The sequence below is a fragment of the Leucoraja erinacea genome, chromosome 10 (genome assembly GCF_028641065.1).
Source record: "Leucoraja erinacea ecotype New England chromosome 10, Leri_hhj_1, whole genome shotgun sequence".
Classification (NCBI taxonomy): domain Eukaryota; kingdom Metazoa; phylum Chordata; class Chondrichthyes; order Rajiformes; family Rajidae; genus Leucoraja; species Leucoraja erinaceus.
The window spans coordinates 55639056-55664952 of record NC_073386.1 but is presented as its reverse complement, the minus strand read 5'-3'; the positions used below and the strand labels follow the sequence as shown (position 1 = coordinate 55664952).

The following is a 25897-nucleotide window of genomic DNA, read 5'->3' as shown; positions in this document are numbered from 1 at the left end:
TGGTGGAGCTGAATGGGTCAGGCAGCATCTGTGGATGGAAATGAATGGACAATGTTTCAGGAGGTCTGTCCAGTTTTGAAGAAGGGTCCCAACCCAAAGTGTGTCGCCTGTCCACTTTTCATCACAAATGTTGCCTGACCTACTGAGTACCTTCAGCAGTTGTTTTTTGCTCAAGATTCCAGCGGTATCTTGTACCCCCAATGGTAACTTTATCTACATGCATAGGAAGGAACTATCTCGTGGTGTAATCTCATCTTCCATTCCAGCACCTTGTTGCATCGCATTTCCAGCTGTTGAGCACATAAATTGTGGTATAATTTCAGATAACCACTCCTCCACCTCATCCATGAAATCATTGAATAACTTCACCTTTACTGCATACCACAGGGTGTGTCTTTCGCGTTCTTTCAGAGATGGCTCAGAGTCCATCAATGCGTTTTTTCTTTCTTGAACCTCCTGGCAGAGGTTAAGTAGTTGGCTCAGATTAGATTCCACTTTGATGGCATTCTTATCTGATTCCATTAGTTTCTTCTGATTCTCAATTAATTTGGTAACCCGTTTCCATAACTTGTTTCTCTCATTCTCGGTTTCTATCAGGTAGGCAGCTTGGGTATTATCTGCATCTTCTCGATACTTTTGCCTGGCTCTGCCATGTTGTGGTTACTCTGACTCACCTGTTCTTCCATCTTCTTGCTTCATGGATTTAAAACAGGTCTTGGCAGATTGCCAAGTCGTAAAATTGGACGAACAAGAACTTTTTCAGTTTGCTTTAGTCTTGTTGATAAACGTCAGGGCAGAATGTTTTGAAAACACCTTCTCAAGAACAATAACAGATTGGATTTTCAGGCAACATCCACAATATCTTCGAAGTTGATAATGACGTTAGTTCAAAAGGAATGTGTTTTATCTTGACTTCAAAACAACTCAAGGTCAGACATCTGGATTTCCCCAGACAAAGTGAAAAAACAATTTGTTGGCTATCTTCCAAGCTAGCAGAACTAGCTTTCGAATCACCTTACAGAAGCCGTTCACATTAAAGCTTTCCAGCTTCAATTCAAAAGTATAATAGTCGATTTTTACTCACGATTTCGTGATAATGTCTTCAATCTTCAGATAATTCATGTCACTGCCAATAAACCTCTAAGCCATTTCTGGCCGATTCTATTGTCTTCAGTTTCTCTTCTCGAACCGGTCTTCTGGCCGAATCTCTCCTGAGATCCTGGCCTTATCTTCTGTCCCTCTTCTTTGGGATGCGGCACATCTCCTGTCAGAGGTACCCTTCGACTCGATGTAGCGGAAGACTTTGATATTGTTTAAGAGATTACTCCCTCTATCCACTTAAGAGACAACATGGGGTTAGAGGTATGTCATATTACGCAAGTAAGCTCTCCTTGAGACTTTCAGAGCTTCTCGAAAGATAAATCTTCATAACACAGTCTTTTGATTAATAGTTTCTTTATTGTTGAAGAAAAACAGTAAGATATTCATCCAACCTTCTCTGACTCATACACTTTAATCTTCGTCAAACTCCAGCATATCGCTTTTAAACATAAGAAAACTCCTCCTGTTTCGGTAAAATTCCACATGGTCAAAGGGTATTCCTTCTAGCCATGTTGAGCTCTAAAACTAAACTAACTAGCAAACTAAGCTTCGGCACAAGAGAACCCAGCAGTAAACACGCCACCGACTACGTAATAAATCCCACCCACATAATTACGGGCAGACCAAAAATTAAATTAATAAAAACTAAATAATGACACACAAAATAAAGCCAAATGTCCCCGACAGACAGTGAAGCTTTAGTTTAGTTTAATTTAGTTTAGAGATACAGAACGGAAACAGGCCCTTCGGCCCACCAAGTCCAGGCCAACTAGCGATCCCCACACAAGTGGTTCTAGGGAACAAGTTACTTTTTCTGTGTCATTTAGACTGAACAGACACAAATTCTGTAAGATGTAAACCAAAACTGTAAGCACAGAAACAATAGGGAAGATTACAAAATAGATATTTGCTTTTTTAAAAACCTCTAGCATGGTCAAAGATGTGAAGGGATTTCTTTCTTGAACAAATACTACAGTGTATATGCTGTAAACGTTATTATAAAGTAACATTCAGTATTCAATACATTCCGTCCCTTATCACGGCCAGTTTGTTGTTTCTGTACTTTTCAGCACCTTGTGCACCAGAGGACATCTCCACCAGTCTGAACTGTGACACCAAGAGTACATCAGTGGCCTGGGAGGAGAGTGATGGGGCGATGTGGTACATTACAACAGCAGAAGGACAAGATGGACACATTTCACTGTGTAACACAACGGGAACAAGCTGTCATTTCATGGACCTGCACTGTAGTCAAACATACTCACTAACTGTAACAGCGATGGACAGTTACTGTCAGAGTGTAAACACCTCCGTTTATGAAACTGAAACAGGTAAAACAGTCATTTTTGAAAATTCTGACAGGAGGAAGTTACAACATCTGCAGGTGATTTGATTTTCAGTGATTGCCAGTGGTCTTGGTGTCCTGGATAATGGGGAAACCTCCTTAAATTTAGAGTTAGTTTCATTTACTTTAATTTAGGTTAGTTTACATTAGTTTATTTTAGTTTACTTTAGAGATACAGAATAGAAACAGGCCCTTCGGCACATACTGACTAAGGAACAACTATTCACATTAGTTCTATGTCATCCAACTTTTCCATCCACTACCTACATACTACAGCCATATTATTGCAGAGGCCTATTAACCTGAGTCCCACATGTTTTTATTATGTAGGCGGAAACCGGAGCACTCAGGGAAAACCCCATGCTGTCACAGGAAGAACATGCAAACTCCACACAAACAATCCCTGAGGTCGGGATGGAACCCAAGTCTTTGGCGCTGTGAGGCAGCAGCTCTACCAGGGTCCACATTCCTCAAAACTTTAGTACTTTTTCAAACTCCTTTAAAATGTTCCTGCCTCAGCTACTTCCTCCAGTAGCTCATTCCATTACCCACCACCTTTGTGTGAAACGGTTCCCTTCAGATTCCTATTAACTCTTCCGCCTCTCATTTAAACCACTTGACTATCCTACCCTTGGAAAAAGATTCTGTGTATTTAACCTATCTATCCGCCTCCCCTCCTGATATTATACACCCATAAAACATCATCCCCTTAGCCACTTGTGCTCCAAGGAATAAAGTCCTAAACTGCACAACATGTCATAAGTTCATAAATTCTAGGAGCAGAATTAGACCATTCGGCCCATCATGTCTCCCCCGCCGGTCAATCATGGCAGATCTATCAGATGTTAGACTCACTGGCCTATAGTTCCCAGGCTTTTCCCTGCAGCCCTTCTCAAATAGAGGCACAACATTTGCCACCATCCTGTCTTCCAGCATCTCGCTCATATTTAATGATGACTCATAAATCTCAGCCAGGGCACCTGCAAATTCCTCTCTAGCTTCCCACAGTGTCCACGGATATATCTGATCAGGCCCGGGAGATTTGACCACCTTTACACTCGTTAAGATCTTCAAATTCCACGACCGTAACATTGACGGTCAAAACACTTCCATTCACTGCTCCAATTTCTCCAATTCTAATGTCTTTCTCCGTGTTCAAAACAGAGGAGAAATACTCATTGAGGACCTTGCCCATCTCATGTTGCTCCACACAGAATTGATCGCTTTGATTCCTGATGGGCCCCATTCACTATCTGGTTACACGTTTCCCCCAAAAGTACTTCTAATACCTCTTGCGATTATCCTTCACCTAATCTGCCAGAGCTATCTCCTATCCCCATTTTGCCTTCCTGATTTTGCTGCCTTTTGTAGCATTCTCGAAACTCAGTTCCCGAAACTCCTCCAGGGTATACTTACTTTGTTTTGAGGCTAGATTAATTAAAATGATCATAAATCTGAACAATAGATATTTATTAATCCAAATGTATAGAGAAATTCATCCAAGACACAGGGTAACATTCATATATAAACTGGTATAGTTTATAAATATAGACAACATCCACCTAGATCACGGAGCTAAGTTCCTGCTCCTGCCCAATATCCTGCATTCGCCACTGAAATGCCACAGTGTTATCACTGATTCATGATCTGTATAGGAAGGAACTGCAGATGCTGGTTTAAACCAAAGACAGACACAAAAAGCTGGAGTAACTCAGCAGGACAGGCAGCATCTCTGGAGAGAAGGAATGGGTGACGTTTTGGGTCGAGACTCTTCTTCAGACCATTCATGATCTCTTGTTTCTCTTTCTTCCTCTCCAAGCCCCTTGTCCCCCTCAGAACGTACACGCTGATAGTGTTGCCGTCACTGCCTTTGTAACATGGGAGATGAGTAATCTCACAGTGTGGTACACTGCAACAGCGGAGGGCAGCGATGGACACACGGCCACTTGTACCACGTCCGACACAAACTGTCTAATCCCAGATCTTCACTGCAGCCAAACGTACATCATCTCCGTCCTCGCATTTGGTGAAACCTGCAGCAGTCTCCAAGGCTCAAGTTATGAAATTTATACAGGTAACACAGAAAGAGAACGTACCTTCAGTAATATCTTTCTTCTTTGAAGGATAGCTTGAGATACTGCACAAATGAGCGATTGTGTCTGAAGTGTGGTTACCATAGAAGTTATAGTAAACTGTGCAGCTCAGTCCAATACTCTGAGGTCTCATAAGCAGCTATTGAATTGTCTTTTGTCGCTGTGAGATAGAAGCACTACCACTAATCCACTGTGCAGCCCCTGCATATATCTGCATTAAACTCTGTTAGCCATTCCTCAGCCCATTTGTCCAGCTGATCACGAGCATGTTGTAATTGTTGACACCAAGCTTCACTATCTACAATACCAGCCTCTTTAGTGTCATCTATAAACTTACTAATCCTGCCGTGTACATTTTCATCCTAATCGCTGATATAAACAGCAAAGAGCAATGGGCACAGCACTGAACCGTGAGGCACAGTAATCATCACAGGCCTCCAGTCCAAAAACACCTTCCTACTACCACCCTCTGCTTCCTTCCATGAAGCCAATTCTGTATCCAGTTTGCTCGCTCTCCTTACGTCCCATGAGATCTAACCTTCCAGAGCTGCCTGTCGGTGCCATAGATTTTAACGTTTATATTTCCTTTTCTACAGCACCTTGTGCCCCAGATGAAATTATCACCAACGTGGATTGTACCTCCAATAGAGTGGTGGTATCATGGGGAAGAACTGATGGGGCGATCTCGTACGATGTAACAGCTGAAGGAAGTGATGGGCACACACACTCAGACAACACCACAGACTCACGCTATGAAATGCTGGATTTACACTGCGGCCAATCCTATAACATAACCGTAACAACTCTGAGTTACAGCCGGCACGGCATTTCAAGTACTTCTGTACAAATACAAACTGGTAAATAATATCCCAGCAAGGAAATTATTTTGATGTTTAGTCATTGTGTTTATTTACAAGATAGCAAGCCAATTGATATTAATTTGTATTTTCTGAATAGCACCCTGCATTCCTGAGAATCTCACAGCTGAGCTGAATTGTGAATTGAATACAATATCTTTCTGGTGGGATGAAGCTGACGGAGCAAAGTTGTACACGGTGACTGTTCGAGACAGTCAAAGAGACACAACTTCATTCAACACAAGTGATACAAGGGCTCAAACCCAAGAGCTGCAGTGTGGTGAATATTATACAATCTCTGTTCTAGCAACAGATGATATCTGCAGGAGACCCCAGACAGCAGTGGTCAATGTACATGCAGGTAAAACTTTTGAAAGTGCCATCAACTGAAGTGTGAGGTTTCATTAGCAATATTCAAACATCAACCTGTTATTTTGAAGTTATTAATATTTATCTTGCTAAATGTTGCTCTGTGATTGTGCAGCGTAATTTTTAAATATCTTAGCTCAATTCCCTCATGCACTTCCTCCAGGTCTGGTTCAGAATCATGTCTGTGGCCCACTCAATCCCCAACAAGAATTATTTTGCCAGCTACCTCTTTTGCCCTAAAAATAGTTATCCAATTGTCTGGTAAAGATCATAATTGGAACTCCTTCAACTTTCATTCAAGGCCATGTATTCCAGAGGTCACTTTCATTGTGTAATAATATATTTTACTTCATATCTGCTTCTTTGCCATTATATTTAACTCTACACTCCATCTTCACAATCCTAAAGAGGACAATGTACCCACTCCATCATCTGGATATAGTTGAATCCCCTCACCCCAAATATCATTATGATAACTCTCTTCCACGCCTTCTCCTGGACCATGTGTGTAGGAAGGAACTGCAGATGCTCCAGAAGAGATGTCCAGAAATCTGAACCCTGCCCCTGCACCAACTCCTTAGCCACACATTCATCTCTCCTATCGTTTTGGTCCGACCATCACCAGCACGTGGCACTGGAAGCACTCCAGAGATCACACCCTTGGACGTCCTGCTTGTTAGCCTTTTACCTAACTCCCTCTACATGTATTGCAGTACCTCATTCCTTTCCCTACCTACCTCGTTTGTGCCAATGTGCTCACCTCCCTCTTGAGTCACCCATTCCTTCTCTCCAGAGATGCTGCCTGTCCCGCTGAGTTACTCCAGCATTTTGTGTCTCTCTTCTCCTGGACCATGTTAATCATCTTTAATCTGAAAATAGATACAACACTCCAGTTGTGGTTGAACCTGTAATTTATAAAGTTTCACTGCCATCTTTGCCTTGCCCCTCAATTTAGGAAGATATTTCTAAATATTTTTCTGAGTATGATTGACATTTTCAAAACTACATTGATCTGTTTCTTTACTTGATTAATCAAGGTGGTCCAACTGCCTGACATCCAACTTTCCTTTTATTTCCAGTCGCTTGTGATCCTCATAATGTCAAAGCACAATTGGACTGTAACGTCAATACAGCATTGGTAATGTGGGACTCTGGTAAAGGAGCACTGTGGTACACTGCCGTTGCAGAAGGTGCTGATGGGAACAATGTCTCATGTAGCACATCAGAAACATCCTGTCGAACACCCGCGTTACTCTGTGGCCAATTATATTCTGTACATGTTGTAGCATCGGACAGGACTTGTAACAACTCTGTGAGTTCTTCAACTGAAATTCAGACAGGTAACTCATTATTTACTGACTGATGTGGCTTGCAATGCCAGACATTACTTCAATATGTTCACATAATATGTGGGATGATGGAATGTATAGGAAGGAACTGCAGATGCTGGTTTAAACCGAAGATAGACGCAAAATGCTGGAGTAACTCGGCGGGACAGGCAGCGTCTCTGGAGAGAAGGAACGGGTTTATAGTATTGTCTTTGCGAAACAGTTAGGAGAGAAGATTGAGAGAATAGTTCATTCTTTCACGATGGAGGGACATGAGCGCTCACCACTTGCAATGCCACCTGTGGCCACTCAGGGAATTTCAACTGAGCTCTTGTGATTTTGTCTGTATTATGGGTGTGGGCGGGCCATCAGTTGCTGGAAAATCAGTGTTTAATCTGTAATAGAAAGAACTACTCATACATTTTCTTCAAATCTGTGTTTGCACGTTAAGATCTGTGAATTTAAGTTCAAGACTAATTAATTTTTTTTTCTTCAGCTCCCTGCAGTCCCCAGAATGTAAGTGCTTATTTGGACTGTACAGCACGCACAACATCAGTGTGTTGGGAGCAGAGTGAAGGTGCAGTGTTCTACACGGCCATTGCAGAAGGAATGGAAGGAGACTGCTACTCGTGCAACACAACCGAAGCAAACTGTGAGATCCTGGGCCTCCCATGTGGCCAGTGGTACAATGTAACTGTGTTAGCAATGGATGAGAATTGCACCAGTTTACCAAGTTCAGCTGAAGAAATTCAAACAGGTAAAATTACTTTTTAATTATGTGAAAACCAGAAAATAACCAAGGAATCGTTTAATTTGCATAATTGGCATAGGAATAAAACCCAATATCAATAAACATTATTAAGAAAGAAAAAGGTAGACAAAAATGCTGGAGAAACTCAACGGGTGAGTTCCTTCGCTCCACAGATGCTGCCTCACCTGCTGAGTTTCTCCAGCATTTTTGTCTATCTAGATGCAGGAAGATTGTTCCCGATGTTGGGGAAGTCCGGAACAAGGGGTCACAGTTTAAGGATAAGGGGGACGTCTTTTAGGACCGAGATGAGAAAACATTTTTCACACAGAGAGTGGTGAATCTCTGGAATTCTCTGCCACAGAAGGTAGATGAGGCCAGTTCATTGGCTATATTTAAGAGGGAGTTAGATGTGGCCCTTGTGGCTAAAGGGATCAGAGGCATGAAGAGAAGGCAGGTATGGGATACTGAGTTGGATGATCAGCTATGATCATATTGAATGGCGGTGCATGCTCGAAAGGCCGAATGGCCTACTCCTGCACCTATTTTCTATGTTTCTATGTTTCTATCTTCTATTAATAAACATGGATTACTACAAAAAAATCAGTCACATTACCTTTAATTGTAATGTATTGTACATGTGCTCATTTCAGTTTAGTTTATTGTCACTTGCATCAAGGTACAGTGAGAAGCTTATGTTGCGCGCTATCCATTCAGCAGAAATACAATACATGATTACACTTGAGTCTTTTACAGTGTATAGATACATGATATGTTGCATATCACATTAACATGCATACAATCATCAAAACATTAATGCACAGCAAAATTAATGTCTGGGATCCAAGTTGCAACAGGATTCAACTGCATTTAGTGTTTGTTGAGGTTGCTGTTGTTTTCATGTCTTTCCCTTGGACAATAGTAAAATGTGGAAAACGTATTCACAAATTGATTAAGATTAGCATCTATGTGCTCATGTGGAGTAAACATTACCAAGTAGGATAGTTAATCCATGAAATGGGCGGTTTTATGGGCTACCAGTCACAAAGTGTCTACCTCAAATACAGTTGATTATCTCGTTACCTCATTGTAAAAGTTAACGTGCACTTTTCCTGACAGCTGCTGCTAGGTGCTAGTGTGTAAATTTTAATAGAATTACATTGTTAAATCTTGAAGTGTTTAAAACATGTGTTGAGTATGTTTTCTCTGTTGTGCAGTACCTTGTATCCCACAGAGTGTGGCTGCTCACGTTAACTGTGAAAATAACACCGTATCAGTGTTTTGGGATCCCAGCAACGGCTCAGAGTCATACCATGTAACAGCACAAGGAATCAATGGCCATTGGGCCTCCTGCAATACAACAGGCACTGAATGTGAGGTCTCTGATGTGCACTGTGGACTGCACTACTATATAACTGTAGAGGCAATCCGCATGGAGTGTAACAGCTCACAAAGCTCTGCTTTAACAATTAAAACAGGTAATTTGTGTGGTATATGGAATCATATCTATAATTTCTATATGTTATTCGGAGTGTATCCTCAGTCTATACTTATGAATGTTCCCGTTGCAGTACCGTGTGTGCCCCAGAATGTTGACGCTCACATGGACTGTGATGTTGGACATATGTCGGTCTCCTGGGAGTTCAGTGAAGGTGCAATATCATACGTGGCTACTGCAGAAGGGAGCAACGTGCAGCAATGCAGTGCCAATGATACACTGTGTGATATCACCGACCTGCACTGTGGAGAGACCTACACCCTCTCAGTTTATGCGATTGATGACACCTGTGACAGTGTTGAAAGTCCTTCCGTCACAAGGAGAACAGGTAACTGTGGGGAGGCACGGTGGAGCAGTGGTAGAATTACAGCCTTACTGCACCCGGGTTCAATCCTGACTACAGGCACTATCTGTATGGTGTTTTTACGTTCTCCCCGCGACCGCTGTGGGTTTTCCCTGGTTGCTCCGGTTTCCTCCCACACTACAAAGACGTACTGGTTTGTAAGTTGATTGGCCTTGGTAAAAATTGTAAATTGCCTCTATGATGCTAGTGTACGGCAATCGCTGGTCGGCATGAACTCAGTGGGCCGAAGGGCCTGTTTCCACACTGTAACCTTCCGAATTAGTGTTAGTCACACTAATCTTCATTTCTGCACCATACTACACTCGAAGTCAGTTTCACTTTGTAAAATACAGTAGGATAACATTCATGACTAAACTAAGGAACTCTTTTATTGAGAGAAACCTATGGAGTCTCAGAATATTTACCTATCTGTCTACCAACCAACAAACATGCAACAGCTTCTTGCCATTCCCATACTCACAATGCAAGACATAGCATAGTTTAATTTAGTTTAGTTTAGTTTAATTTAGTTTAGTTTAAGCTTAGTTTAGTTTAATTTAGAGACACAGCATTGAAACAGACTTTTTGTTCTACCGAGTCCACGCCAACAATCAATTCACCCATTCACAGTAGTTCCATGTTATCCCACATATCCCATAGTCTTAGTCCTAGTGCAATTCCAAAAGGGGTGTACACCGAATATTATAGAGCCATACACGGCATATTTGCTTGAAGATTTTGGTTAAGTTAACAACTACTGTTCATCTCTTTGCTTTTTTCAGTTTCGTGCCTCCCACAGAATCTCGATGTTCAGCTGGACTGTGACACAAACGATGCTTCTGTGCTGTGGAGCCACACTAAAGGTGCAGTGTCTTACTCTGCCACAGCAGAAGGAAATGATGGGCACACAGTTTCCTGTGAGACAGTCAATAAAGAGTGTCAGATAAGCAACCTACACTGTGGACAAATGTATAACCTAACTCTGACAGCATTGGATGGTGTGTGTGACAACTCACAGAGCTCTCAGTTTGAATTCAACACGGGTATGTTTTTGCATGAATTTTTATTCCTGGTAGGGTCATAGAGTCATTGAATCAAACAGCATGGTAACAAGTCCTTCAGCCCAACTTGCCCATGCCCACCAACATGCCCCGTCTACAGTGGTCCCACCTGACCCTCTAAACCTATCATATCCATGTACCTGTGCAAATATCTCATAAACGTTATGATACCACCTGCCCCAACTACTTCCTCCGGCATATATGGAAGTAAGTGAGGGAGGTATAATCTATACATAACTAAAAGTGTAATCTTGTATGTATGTATGTTCCCGAAATACAGCCAAAACAGTACATGATAGCGCAACAATTTTAGGGGCGCCTTAACTCACCATTCACCTGCTGTACGCCGTATCAAGTTTCATTCTATTTTACAAAGTCATTCACCTAATATACTTTAATTAACTTTACACTGTGAACGGGACGAGTTTCAACGTGGCAGTCATGCCTGCGCAGCACTTGACCCACGGGCCTATGGGTCGTCATCAGCCGCGCCTGCGTAGTTGGGGAAGGATTGCTGGGTCCGGTATCCACGTGTGCACAGATCGCCATTTTGATCTAATTCTTCCATGTGTACTTGACTGGCGACACAACAGGGACCCAACGGGTCCACGGGTCGTCTAGTAACGTTTAAAAGACACTTGGATAGGTACACACTGAGGAAAGGTTCAGAGGGAAATGAGCCAAACACGGGTAAATGGGGCTAGCTTAGGTGAGGCATCTTGGCTCACATGGACAAGTTTGGTTGAGGAGCCTATATGCATGCTGTATGACTCTGCAGGGGCGGAAAACCCGAGGGGGGGGGCAGAGTTGAGCTGCATTTAGCGCTGGATTGAGCCTCCGAAGCCTCGCACGCGCGTGTGTGTATGAGTGTGCGCATGCGCGCGCGGACGCCAAAAAAATTGTGTCCACTGTCCCCTCCATGTTTTGATAGCGAGTTCCACTCTTGTACCTACAAGTCATGTATAGTTTATGGAGAAAATTCCTATGTAAATGGAATTCCTTTTTAAATACTCCCAACAATTTCAGGCAAGTTATGAAAAAGGATGTTAATTTTATGTTGTCAGTACCATAGATTTTGAAAGATTTACATTTCCTGTCCAGTCACAGTTAGTTTTGTTTCTGTACTTTGCAGCACCTTGTGCACCAGAGGACATCTCCACCGGTCTGAACTGTGACACCAAGAGTACATCAGTGGCCTGGGAGGAGAGTGATGGGGCGATGTGGTACATTACAACAGCAGAAGGACAAGATGGACACATTTCACTGTGTAACACAACCGGAACAAGCTGTGAATTCATGGACCTGCACTGCAGTCAAATGTACTCACTAACTGTAACAGCGATGGACAGTTACTGTCAGAGTGTAAACACTTCCGTTTTTGAAACTGCAACAGGTAACAGTCCCAATGTCTCTGATGTGTAAAACAGGTTACAATGCAGAAGTTAATTTGGGTTAATGGCTACGGCTAATTTACGATGTTGCAGGAAATGCAGATTCCACAATACCATGCATCTCATGCAATAGACTGGTTCATCTGATTCATTTCTGCTTCTGGGGTTTCAGGCCAACCTCTTGACCACAAGAACAATGGAAATTTCCAATGCTAACCTGCTGATAAACGCTGGAAAGCTCATTGTAACTTCAAATGCAGACTAGACTAGTATTCTTTTAAGATTAAGATTAAGGGCTGCACGGTGATGCAGCGGTAGAGTTGCTGCCATACATCTATAGAGACACAAGTTTGATCCTGATTACGGGTGCTGTCTGTATGGAGTTTGTACATTCTCCCGTTGACCTGCATGGGTTTTCTCCGGGTGCTCTGGTTTCCTCCACACTACAAATACGTATGGTTTTCTAGGTTAATTGGCTTCAGTAAAAGTTTATTCGTCACATACACATACGAGATGTGCATTGAAATGAAAAGTGGCAATGCTCGCGGACTTTGTGCAAAAACAGACATCAAACAAACAAACTACAGACAGAATGGAACAGAATCACAGATTCACATATTACATATTGTTGGAGGAAAGAAAAAGGAAAAAAACAGCAATTTAAAAAATCCCAGTAAAATGGTACAGTAGAGTTAGTCCCTGGTGAGATAGGAGCTTACAGTCCTAATGGCCTCTGGGAAGAAACTCCTTCTCAACCTCTCCGTTCTCACAGCATGGCAACCGAGTCCCTTGTGTGTGTGGGATTGTGTTAGTGTGCGGGGATCGCTGGTCGGTGTGGACTCGGAGGGCTGAAGGGCCGGTTTCCACGCTGTATCTCTAAACTAAACTAGTCTAAAAGAGGGTTTTTGAAAGGATTAAAGGAATTATGTGGGGAGATAGACACTGTGATGATGGAGACCTTTGCAACACATAATCAGTGTAAAACGCTGAATAAGATCTTTCAGGAATTAGGTCTGAAATTCTAATGCCACATCAATAGAAATCTAGATTTCTCCACCCCAATGAGTTACTGAGGTTAGATTAATTGACATATTCAAATTTTGAATTGATTGATTCTATTACATGAGGACACGAAGGTAAATGGACCCATGGTGCAAGTGAATGTTGAAGAAACAGACTGGTACATGGATAGGACAGGTTTGGTGGGATATGGGCCAAACGCAGGCAGGTGGGGCCAGTGTAGTTGAGACGTTGGCCAGCATGGGCAAGTTGGGCCGAAGGGCAATTTTCAACACTGTATCTATCACTCCATGACTCAATGAATAATTCTTCCAGATCAGCCTTGATCTATTTAAAAAATACAGAAAATATTTAGTCAGAAAATACACGAGGGTCTGAATGGGCCAGTACTGCCACAAAGTCCGACATCTACTTTTGAAATACTACACTCATTGTATTAATTCATATCTTTCTCTCTCTCCAAGCCCCTTGTCCCCCTCGGAACGTACACGCTGATAGTGTTGGTGTCACTGCCTCTGTAACATGGGAGATGAGTAATCTCACAGTGTGGTACACTGCAACAGCAGAGGGCAGCGATGGACACACGGCCACTTGTACCACGTCCGACACAAACTGTCTAATCCCAGATCTTCACTGCAGCCAAACGTACAGCATCTCCGTCCTCGCATTTGGTGAAACCTGCAGCAGTCTCCAAAGCTCCAGTCATGAAATTCATACAGGTAATAAAGAAAGAGTACCCTGGGAGTCAGGAGTGTTTAATTGTCATATGTACCGAAACAGAACAATGAAATTCTTACTTGCAGCTGCATAACAGATCTTTAACACAGTACTCAATAGATGGCATGATAAACAAACATAAAGAAAAGTTCAATTAAAAAAACGATGTTAGTAGTAATAAAAGCCCAAAGTTCCTGCTGCAACTAAGATAGTTTGTACTTCATGGTTTAGTTGATGTTTGTCGTGTTCAATGGACTGATGATTGTCTCCTTCATTCCTAACCATTCGAGTAGCCAAATCAGCTGTGATCCAACCAGTTGATATGCTCTCTGCCCTGTAGAAGTTCTATAGAGTGTTTGTTGACAAATCCAATCTCCTCAATCTGCTAATGAAGTAGAGGCATTGAAGGACTTTCTTTATGATTGCATCAATGTGCTGGCTCCAGGACAGATCTTCAGAGAACTGTCCTGGACCCAGCCCAGGAACTTGAAGTTGTTGTCTCTCTCCACCACTGGTCTGCCAATGAAGACAGGTTTGTGGATCCGCAGCCTTCTTCGTCCAAAATCAACAATTAGCTCTCTGGGGTTATTGGTCAGGAACCATTCAATTAGGCGATCGATCTCCCTCCTATACGCTGACTAATCATTACCCACAAGTTTGTCCAACAATGGTGGTGTCATCAGAGAATTTAAAGATGGAGTTGGAACAGAGTCCGTCTACACTGCCATGGGTATAGAATGAGTAGAGCAGTCTTTATAGAACGTGTCATATCCGCAGAATATCATGACAGGCTTTGCAATGACCAGATTATTTTGGAAGTTAAGCAGTCAGGGCAGCCGAGCTTTGCACTGCGACCTCTGAATTATCTGTTTAGAACAGGTAATAAACGTCAGAAAAAGACACAGTGACACAGTGGGTCAGGTAACATCTCTGGAGAACATGGACAGATGACGTTTGAGTCGGGGACCTGCTTCAGACTGATTGTAGGGGAGGGGGGGGGGGAGAATGCTGGAAAGGAGGAGGGCAGGACAAAGCCTGGTGAGTGATAGGTGGATACAGTTGTAGGGTTTTTGATAGGCAGATTGTTGGGGGGGGGGGGGGAAAAATGGAGGCGCGTCCAGTTGCGGCATAGGGAAGAGAGGCGGGGGAAGAGGGGGAAGTGGGGGGAGGCAGTTTGTTGCTTAGTTACCTAAAAATGTAGAAGTCAATGTTCATACCGTTAGGTTGTAAGTTACCCAAGCGGAATATGAGGTGCTGTTTCTCCATATTACGTGTGGCCTCACTCTGTCAATGGAAGAGGCCCAGGACAGAAAGGTCAGTATGGGAATGTGAAGGGGATTTAAATGCAAATCCTTAGAATACTTTAAAAATGTTATTCAGTATCTTCCAACTAGAACAGGCATCACAAGTTTAACATGGAAATAGGCCCTTAAGCCAACTAACCCTTATGACAACTAACCAACTAATTGGGCTTGTATACTCTGGAATTGAGAAGGATGAGAGGGGTTCTTATTGAAACATATAAGATTATTAAGGGTTTGGACACGCTAGAGGCAGGAGACATGTTCCCGATGTTGAGGGAGTCCAGAAGCAGGGGCTACAGTTTAAGAATAAGGGGTAAGCCATTTAGAACGCAGATGGGGAAACACTTCTTCACACAGAGAGTTGTGAGTCTGTGGAATTCTCTGTCTCAGAGGGCAGTGGAGCCCGGTTCTCTGGACACTTTCAAGAGAGAGCAAGATAGCGGAGTCAGGGGATATGGGGAGAAGGCAGGAACGGGGTACTGATTGGGGATGATCAGCCATGATCACATTGACTGGTGATGCTGGCTCGAAGGGCCGGAAGGCCTACTCCTGCACCTATTGTCTAGAACCTTTGATGCTGCAATCTTCACCAGGCTCGGTGGATCCCAGTAATTCTACAAGAAATGTGGAATCAGAGTCCTTTTAATACTGCATGGAAACATTAATGCAAAGATTCAACAGGCAGGACATTAATTTGACTAGAGATAGAAACAAAATTCTGGAGTAAGTCAGGTGGACAGGCAGTATCACTGGAGAGAAGGAATGGGTGACGTTTTGGGTCGAGACTCTTCTTTAGACTGACTACTTAGGGTTCGAAGTAGGTGAAAACTTTTGTGACTCTTACCTGGAATTTCTTTGGATTTAACGTGATTACATTGAATAGACAAACACGGCATAACATTACCATGGCTTTATTGAAGGTATTTGAATTCAGTGAGCTGCTAGCATGGCATTTTCATCCTTATATCTCCTCTTCTACAGCACCTTGTGCCCCAGATGAAATTATCACCAATGTGGATTGTACCTCCAATAGAGTGGTGGTTTCATGGGGAAGAACTGATGGGGCGATCAAGTACGATGTAACAGCTGAAGGAAGTGATGGGCACATACACTCAGACAACACCACAGACACGCGCTATGAAATGCTGGATTTACACTGCGGACAATCCTATAACATAACCGTAACAACTCTGAGTTACAGCCGGCACGGCATTTCAAGTACTTCTGCACAAATACAAACTGGTAAATAACATCCCTGCAAGGAAATTATTTTGATGTTTAGTCATTGTGTTTATTTACAAGACAGCGAACTGATATTAATTTGTATTTTCTGAATAGCACCCTGCATTCCTGAGAATCTCACAGCTGAGCTGAATTGTGTATTGAATACAATATCTTTCTGGTGGGATGAAGCTGACGGAGCAAAGTTGTACACGGTGACTGTTCGAGACAGTCAAAGAGAAACAACTTCATTCAACACAAGTGATACAAGGGCTCAAACCCAAGAGCTGCAGTGTGGTGAATATTATACAATCTCTGTTCTAGCAACAGATGATATCTGCAGGAGACCCCAGACAGCAGTGGTCAATGTACATGCAGGTATTGCTCATTTCCGTAAAAACCTTTATAACAAATGGTCTCCTAAGTCCATTGGCAATATATCAATGTGATACTCTTCAATTTTATTAATTTTGCTTGTGTTAAACATTTTTTTAAATATATTATATAAGGCAGATCCCGGGTTTTGATAGAGTTCTGTTCCAGAAAACTGTTCATAATCCAAACTGTTCGTAAGTTGGAAATAAAATAAAAGCTTGCGTGCAGGAGAGGATGAAAGAAACAGCCGTGACTATCGAGCAAGCAGGCATGGGAAGAGCAGCTCTCAGCCAACGTCTCGGACTCATTGAGTGAGTGAGTGAGTGAGCGAGTGAGTGAGTGAGTGAGTGAGTGAGTGAGTGAGTGAGTGAGTGAGTGAGTGAGCGAGTGAGCCTACACTCACTCCCAGCTTGCCTTGAACCAGTCCGTGTTTGTTGCGGCTTGGGCGGGTTTGGAGGTGGGTGAGTTGAGAAGGCACGTGAACATGTCCCGTCCCCACCCAGCAGAAGATGTCTGCAGCCACATAGCAGCCAGTGAATCCCTCCCCATCCATCCCGCCAGTTTTCCAAACATTCGCTTGTATGCACAGAGTGCCCATAAATTTGGTATTCATAATAACAAGGGTGGTGCAACGGTAGAGTTGCTGCCTTACAGCAGCTCTTGCAATGCTGGAGACCCGGGTTCGATCCCGACTATGGGTGCTGTCTTTACGGAGTTTGTACGTTCTCCGCATGACTGTGCGAGTTTCCTCCCACACTCCAAAGACGTGCAGGTTTGTAGGTTAATTGGCTTGTTATACATGTAAATTGTCCCTGGTGTGTGTCGGATGGAGTTAGTGTGCGGGGATCGCTGGTCGGTTTGTACTCTGGCCGAAGGGCCTGTTTCCGCGCTGCATCTCTAAACTACAACTAAACAAGTGGTGGACCTGTACCTCAATTCAAGGTTTTTTTTTCCATGATCTAACAGGAATAAAATTTGCTTCTGTGCAATTTCTGATTAATGGAACATTTTCCAATATTATTAGAAAGGGAATACAGCATATTCACAAATCCTGGGTGAGTGGATTACGAAATTACTCATTGACACTCCTCACTAAGGAACTGAACAATGTTATTAGGGATCACTCCCTAGATAAACATCACATTTAATCTCCATCTAAAAAAATGAAATCCTGAGTCTAATATGGTTAGGTGCTTAATATTGAACTCCACAACCTTCTCCCTACCTTCCTTCTCCATCCCTACCTTCTCCAGTGTCTTTATGTAAAGGAGTTCCCTCATCCTTGGTCCCAGTCCACTAAGTCTTCTCTGCACCCTGTCCACATTTGTTACATTCCTTGTGAAGTTTGCTGCTGCGAATTAAACAGAAAACGGCAGTGACTAGAGACTTTAGAATGTTTCAGAATTCTTTCTATTTTATTCACCACACAAAGGAGAATCAGTGTTATTGAAAAGTTTGGTAAGTAAAAACTATTAATCTCTCCTAAGAATAAGCCATAATATTACCCAAACAATAGCAGATACAAGATAAAAGATAGATTTAATTGTCACATGTGCCAGATGGCACAGTGAAATGAATTCCCATACAGCCATACAATAAAAATAAACAGGACTCAACACACTATAGAATTTAACACAAAACATCCCCACACAGCAGAATCAAAGTTTCTCACTGTGTGGGAAGGCACCATAGTCAGTCTTCTTCCTCCACTGTTCCCCGTGGTCAGGGTCTCCCCAAGCCCTCCGCAGTTGCAGCTACGGGCGGCCCGATGACCAGGACCGCACGCCGGGATGATACCAGTCCGACGTCGGGGCTGCGGGACGTCCTCAGCGGCGTGGACACAGAGTCGGCCCCCTCCTACCGGAGTTGGCGGCTTCCAATGTCCGTAGGCCGCGCCGGGTGGAGACTGCTGCTGGAGACCGTCTGCAATGCGCCCCAAGACTCCACGATGATGGTCAGCGCCGCCCGCGTTGGAAGCTCTCCGCACCAGAGCTCCACGATGTTGGAGCAACGGCCCAACGCTCCGGAGCTCCAACGGCGACCCAGGTAGGCATCGCCCGCTCCGCGGTGACTCCAGCGCTGCGCCGCTGCTGTAGCAGCCCTGGTCCGGATCCCGGTCCCCGGCAGGAAAGGCCGCTCCGATCCAGCTGGTAGGCCGCGAGGTGGGGGGCGAGGACGCGACTCGGAGAAATAGTCGCGTCCCCGCCAGGAAGAGACTGGGAGACGGTTTCCCCCTTACCCTGCCCCCCTCCCCCACATAGAAAAGTTAAAGTTCCCCCCAACACAACACTTTAGTCTAATTAAAAATAATAAAAAAGACAGAAAAAAACAGACAGGTTGTAGGCAGAGGCTGCTGCCCGTGCAGCGCCCCTAGCACTAAATCTATTAAATCTTCTTACCCTAAGCCACTGGGCAGAAGAACCATAGCCCAGCCAGGATATTGGATTTATATTCTACTAGACCAAGTGCAGACCCATTGGGTCTGCTCCCCCAACGCACCCGTTCCCCACCAGTAGCCCCCACAGGAGCCGTGGTCCTCCAACTCAAGCCGTTCCCGAATGTAAGATTCCAGCACTCCCCTTGCCTTCCTCAGCAGTGATCTTTAAAAAAAATTCCAATTGCACTTGCCCTGCGTGTTGCAATAGCAATTCGCCCTCCCACTGCTAGTCTAGCCATTGTGACGTAAAAAAAATCCAATTGCACTTGCCCTGCGTGTTGCAATAGCAATTAGCCCTCCCCCCTGCTAGTCTAGCCATTGTGAAATCATCAGTTGAAGATGGTCGGTTTGAAATTAAAGGTATTTTGATTTTTCTTTAACTTTAATCAGTAATGTCAAGAAATAAAGCATAAAATTTTCAGTGAACATGATCTCTGCCTAGAGGGGAAAAATGTGAATCAGAATATGTAAAAATCTTATGAAAGTGGGCATTTTTAAAGCTTTAATCGCAAATAACGTGTCAAATATAGGATGGCATCTTCATTCAGGCTGGTCTCTTCTAGCTGAGCTATTGTGACATTATCATTTGAAGCTGGTGGTTTTAATTTCAAAGTCTTTTGACTTAATCAGTAATGAGTCGAGAATAAGTCGAGAAATAAAGCATGAAATGTTCAGATAAGGTGATCCCGGCCTTGATGTGAAAAATGTCAATCGGAATATGTAAAAATGTTATCTTTGCACGTGGTGTTTTTGCGAAGATGTAAAGACAACCACATATACATACACATATACAAATATACACACTAACAAGATCAGAGTTTCAATAAGTATATGATGATATGACCATGCCTGTTTGTTTTAATTGAATCAGATGTGCAAAGTTGCCATCAATGAAATTGAATAGGCAGAGTTAATTGCAGAAGTCAGAACTATAGGGTATGGAGGTGCATCAGACTCACCAAGCCTGAAGAAAGATCCCGAGCTGGAACATCACCTATTCATGTTCTCCAGAGATGCTGCCTGACCCGCTGAGTTACTCCGACACTTTATGCAGAAGAGTTTGTCAGCCGCAGCAAACAAGGCCATTGACAAAACTGAGATGCCAACCTGGTGAAACAACAACAACAGTGTACTAAGCAGTTGACACATCTATGGACCAAAACTAAGTTCTGCAGTCTTGCCACAGCCAGTCATAAATGTTGGTGAACAATTAAAAAAACGCAAGAATGAGGTGACAACAAGAATATCTCCAACCTCTATGAATATAGGTCCAGCATGTGAGTGCTGAAAAATACATGATGATCTATCTTGGCTTTCGCTCGAGTTTTCCGCATTATAGAAGTCCGCTTTTGGCCAATTCAGTTCACCCCACCTGATGTTGGGAAATAGCTGCGAGCATTGTATACAGCAAAACATGTGGCTCCAGGTAATATCCCAGCTGTAATACTGAAGACTTGTTCTAGACTTGTGTATCAGTACAGTTGCAGCTCAGCCGTATACGCAACAATGTGAAACGTTGAAATACCAATAGAAAAGGCCGGAGGTCCTCAGCGAGTTTGGTGGTAATTGTCAAAAGACCTGAATAGAACCTTGAACATAAAACAGTACAGTACGGGAACAAGAGTTCGACCCACAATGTCAGAGCTGAACCTAATGCCGAGATCAAGTAATCTTATCTGCCTGCATAATATCCATGTCCCTCCATTCCCAGCATATCCATGTGTCTTTCAAATATCTTGCTAAATGCCGCTATCATATCTGACCTCAACAACACACTGAGCAGCCTGTTCCAGGCACCCAACTACCTCAATGTAAAGAAACCTAACATTCTGACTGTCTACTATATCTCAAATAATTTTATAAACATTTATCAAGTCTTCCCTTCAGAGAAAATAATCCAAGTCTGTCCAACCTCTCCTTATAACTAATAACTTATAATACAGACAGTGTCTGTTAAACCTCTTCTGCAACATCTCCAAAACATTCACATCCTTCCTGTAATGTGTTGATCAGAACTACATACAATAGTCCAAATGTGGCCTAACCAAAGTCCTATAAAGATGCATCATGACCTCCTAACTCTTACACTCAATGCCTTGGCCCATGAAGGCAAGCATAACAAATGCATTCTTTACCACTCTATCTAGCTCTGTTGCCTATTTGTGAGAGTTACGAACTTTGACCCCCAAGATCCCTCTGCACATCAATGCTGGTAAGGGTCTTGTCATTAATTGTGCTCTCTTCCCTTACCATCAACCTCCCAAGGTGTAACACCTCATACTTGCTTGGATTAAACACTGTCTGCCAATTCTCTGCCCATTTCTGTAGCTGATCTACACCCCAACCCATCCTTTGACAGCCTCCCTCACAATTCACAGCTCCAGCAATCCTGGTGTCGTCGTTTATGACCATCATTTAAACACATCACAAACAGAGGTCCCAGCACAGATCCTTGTGGACTTCCACTGGTCATAGACCAGCAGCCTGAATACCCCCTTCCACTCCTCTATCTTCTATCAGCAAGCCAGCACTACATCCATAAGACCAAGTCACTGTGAATCCCGTGCATCTTAATATTTTAGATCAGCGTACCATTGGGGCCTTTATCAAATGCCTTACTAAAATCCAAGTAGCCAACATCCACCGCACGATCCTCATTGATCACCTTCATCACCACCTCATAAAAGTCAATCAAATTAGTCAGGTAGGACCTGTTATGTACAAACCTATGCTGACTGTCCCTAATTAACCCCTTCTCTCCCAAATGGGAATAAATCCTATTCTGAAGAATCCTCTCCATTAGGTTCCTGAAACTGACGTGAGGATCACCAGCCTACAATTCCCTGTATTCTCTCTACTTTCCTTCTTAAACGAAGGAACAACATTGGCCACTCTCCTGTCCACTGGGACCTTGCATGTGGCTAGAGAAGATCCAAAGATCTTTGTCAAAGCTCTTGCAATCTCCTCGCTTGCTTCTCTTAACAGCCTGGGATAGGTCCCACCAGGCCTTGCGGATTCCCAAAACCACTCCCTTCTTAATCTTAAACTGCCTTTCCATATTGCTATTTCCTCCACGTCATTCATTTTCTCGGTAAATACAGATAAAAGTACTCATTTAGTACCTTGTCTACATCCTCTGACTCCAAGCAAAAATTCCCTCCATTTATCCTTGAACGATCCCACCTTCTCCCTCTTCTTTTTAATTTAAATGTGAAAAGCCTTAGAGTTCTCTTTAGTCCAACTCGCCTATTGTGCCCCTTTTGGCCCTTCTAATTTTGTTCTATACTGTTTACTTTATATTCCTCAAGGCGCTGTCTGATTTCATCTTCTTAAACCATGCATACACTTTTTTTTCTTTTTGACCAAATTTACAACCGCTTTGGTCAATCAAGGTTCCCTTCCAAATCTATGACCCATTCCACCAAGAAGGACAAAAGCACAAACACAGAGGAATGTCACCAGCTAAAGTTTCCCCTCTAAGTCGCAAACCCTGACTTGGAAATTACTTGCTACTCTCACATCATTGCTGGTTCTAAGTCCTGGAAGTGTCTCCCTAACTGTATTGTGAGCGTATCTTCAACAGAAGGACTGTGGCAGTTCAAGAAGGCAGCGCACCATCTCCTTCTCAAGGCAATTAGGGATGAGCAAGTAATGTCGGCTATGCACAAACGCTGCAAATATAGAAATAAATGCTAGTTAACAAGGAAAGTCTATCTTCAAACATTTTGTTGTTTCTCAACACCGTGTTTTTATCTGTTCCTGCACCCATGTTAAGATTGTGCCATTTATCTTGTATTGCTTCTCCTTACCTTTCCATCTAGAATGGATCACCTGATATTGTCAGTACTCTATATGTGCCATTTTCATCCCTCTCACAATTCAATTCAATTCAATTCAATTCAACTTTAATGTCATCGCACAAATACAAGTATCAGTACAACGAAATGCAGTTTTGCGTCAGACCGTAGTAGTTGTACATAAAGAGAAAAAACAAGAAAAAAATAGAAAGAGAGAAGATACAGAATAATCAGGAAATACAGAATGATTAAACAAAGGGGGACGGAGGGACCAGAGAAATCTATCGTCGGGACTCCGAGTTCAGCAGTGTGATTGTGTTGTTATAGAAGCTGTTCCTCATCCTGCTGGTACGTGACCTGAGGCTCCTGTACCGCCTCCCTGATGGGAGGAGGGCAAACAGTCCATGGTTGCGGTGTGAGGGGTCTTTGATGATCTTCCCAGCCCGTCTCAGACACCGTTTTCGGTGGAGGGCATCCATGGCAGGGAGCGGGCAGGCAACTGAAGTCCTTCCCCATCATGCTGTTCACCATAAGCTCAATTTTGCTTCTTTAGCAGATTTGTACATGTATGTCTAAAATGTTAATCTCTCAAATGTATTAGTGAATGTAATCCTAATTCTGGATGGACACTGTGGCATACATCTCTATTGTATAATAAACAGCCATTCACCATGACCTCCGAATGCTAGTCAATTTCATATCCAAGCTGCCACTGCCCTTTACGATCGCATCAACTCTGAAACGTTAACCTGCAAACCATTTCTGTGATTTTACACTATGAAATGTCAACGATATTATCGATAACTTAGATTTTAATTTTCAATTTTATTCCCAGTCGCTTGTGATCCTCATAATGTCAAAGCACAACTGGACTGCAATGTCAATACAGCATTGGTAATGTGGGACTCTGGAAAAGGAGCACTGTGGTACACTGCCGTTGCGGAAGGTGCTGCTGGGAGCAACGTCTCATGCAGCACATCAGAAACATCCTGTAGAACACCCGCGTTACTCTGTGGCCAGTTATATTCGGTGCATGTTATAGCTTCGGACAGGACTTGTAACCACTCTGTGAGTTCTTCAATCGAAATTCAGACAGGTAACTCATTATTTCATGGCATGCTATCCACAAATATCAGAGTTTATCATTTATATGCACCACCAGTTTAGCAGTTGAACTTCAGACAGGTAACTCATTGTTTTATTGACTGTGACATTTAATCCATAAAAATAGTCAATAGAAATTCATAAAGTCAATTCATAATAGTCTTTATTCTTAAAAACTTCTCATTTTCTATTTGTATGAGCATCATTTTGGATTTGAGTAGAAATATGGCCACATCTTTACCCATTTTGCTTCTTTTGTCTCTTAAGCTCCCTGCAGTCCCCAGAATGTGAGTGCACATTTGGACTGTACAACACGCAAGATGGTCGTGTGGTGGGAGCAGAGTGAAGGTGCCATGTTCTACATGGTCATGGCAAATGGAATGGAAGGAGAATGGTACTCATGCAATACAACAGAGGCAAGCTGTGAGATCATCGGCCTCCCATGTGGCCAGATGTGCAATATAAGTGTCCTTGCAATGGACGGGAATTGCACCAGTTTACCGAGTCCTACTTTTGAAATTCAAACAGGTAACCCATTCTTTCCTATTCAATAAAATAAACAGAAAGAGCATCAAAAATGCAAGAAGAAAATTGCATAGCAGGACAGAACTGTAGATCATTAAACCAAGCAATTAGTAAAATGAAAATTTACATAGGGCAGCAGTTAATTCAAATGGGCAGCAGTGAATCACGTCAGGTAGAGGATGTTTCTCTCATTCGTGCTTTAATTGAGCAATGGGATTGGTGTCGTATCTGGTAAGCACAATGCACTAGACAGGGGACCTAGCTTTCTGGATTGTTTCAGTGTTTGTTGAGGCTTCAGAAATGTATGTATTTGTTGGGACATTAATGGGTCATTTTCATATGCAGTCCCTCTTGTTTATGGGGAGTAATAGAGAGAAGATTCAAAGTACAATAGACAGCAAAGTGACTCACTGTCTTAAATGAAATGCTCTCATGGGCTCTCAATGACAAGTTTCAATATTAAATATTTTGCAACAAAGATAATGAATGCTTTGTCTCATTGATTTATCAGCTCGATCTGCACAATTAGCTGTCACATTTCCCTCCTTCCATTGCAAGATTTGATAATATGCAATTTATAGTTATATAATATTGAGTTTACAACAGATTACAATTATTTTCTGTACTCCTTTCTGTAGAGCCTTGTATTCCACAGGATGTGGTTGCTCAGATCAACTGTGAAAATAACACAATTTTGGTGTTTTGGGATCCCAGCAATGGTTCAGAGTCATACCATGTAACAGCACAAGGAATTAATGGCCATTGGGCCTCCTGCAATACAACAGGCACTGAATGTGAGGTCTCTGATGTGCACTGTGGACTGAGGTACTATATAACAGTAGAGGCAAACCGCATGGAGTGTAACAGCTCACAAAGCTCTGCGGTGACAATCAAAACAGGTGAGTTCAGGAAATATGTACATTGTTAAATTCTTCACACATTATGCGGAATTCTGTCTTTTAATGTATCTTACCGATATATTGCTCAGTATTTTTCTAGCAGGTTCAATTGATGAATTTATTCCTTGCAATACCATGTGGAACCATATTAAATGCCTTGCTGAGGTCCATATAGACGGCTTTGCCCTTATCAACCAAAGCAAGAATTTCATTGTCCTATGTGGGACACATGACAATAAACTCTCTTGAATCTTGGTTCCTTCTTCAAAAATCTTAATCAGATTTGTAAGACACGATCTCCCATGTACGAAATATGCTGACTCGTCCCAATCAATGCTTGTCTACCCAAATGCATATATATCTT

The 25897-nt window shown here is 42.8% G+C and overlaps 1 protein-coding gene across 1 annotated transcript; it reads left to right on the top strand.

Moving 5' to 3' along the window:
* The first annotated feature begins 73 nt into the window (after positions 1-73).
* Positions 74-25889, top strand: LOC129701252 (uncharacterized). Its single transcript, XM_055642385.1, has 15 exons — positions 74-2432; positions 4266-4520; positions 5136-5396; positions 5497-5757; positions 6845-7105; positions 7590-7850; positions 9059-9667; positions 10465-10725; positions 11876-12136; positions 13619-13873; positions 16157-16417; positions 16514-16774; positions 23841-24101; positions 24377-24637; positions 25273-25889. The coding sequence occupies exons 1-15, from the start codon at positions 2258-2260 to the stop codon at positions 25560-25562; spliced, it is 4194 nt and encodes a 1397-aa protein (XP_055498360.1). The 5' UTR covers positions 74-2257; the 3' UTR covers positions 25563-25889.
* The last annotated feature ends 8 nt before the right edge of the window (positions 25890-25897 follow it).

Excerpts from the sequence above, each read along its gene's own strand:
- LOC129701252 (XM_055642385.1), top strand. The coding sequence starts at position 2,258 with ATGTGGTACATTACAACAGCAGAAGGACAAGATGGACACATTTCACTG. Across the intron at positions 9,668-10,464 it reads TTCCGTCACAAGGAGAACAG|TTTCGTGCCTCCCACAGAAT; the intron begins GTAACTGTGGGG and ends TGCTTTTTTCAG. Across the intron at positions 10,726-11,875 it reads TCAGTTTGAATTCAACACGG|CACCTTGTGCACCAGAGGAC; the intron begins GTATGTTTTTGC and ends TGTACTTTGCAG.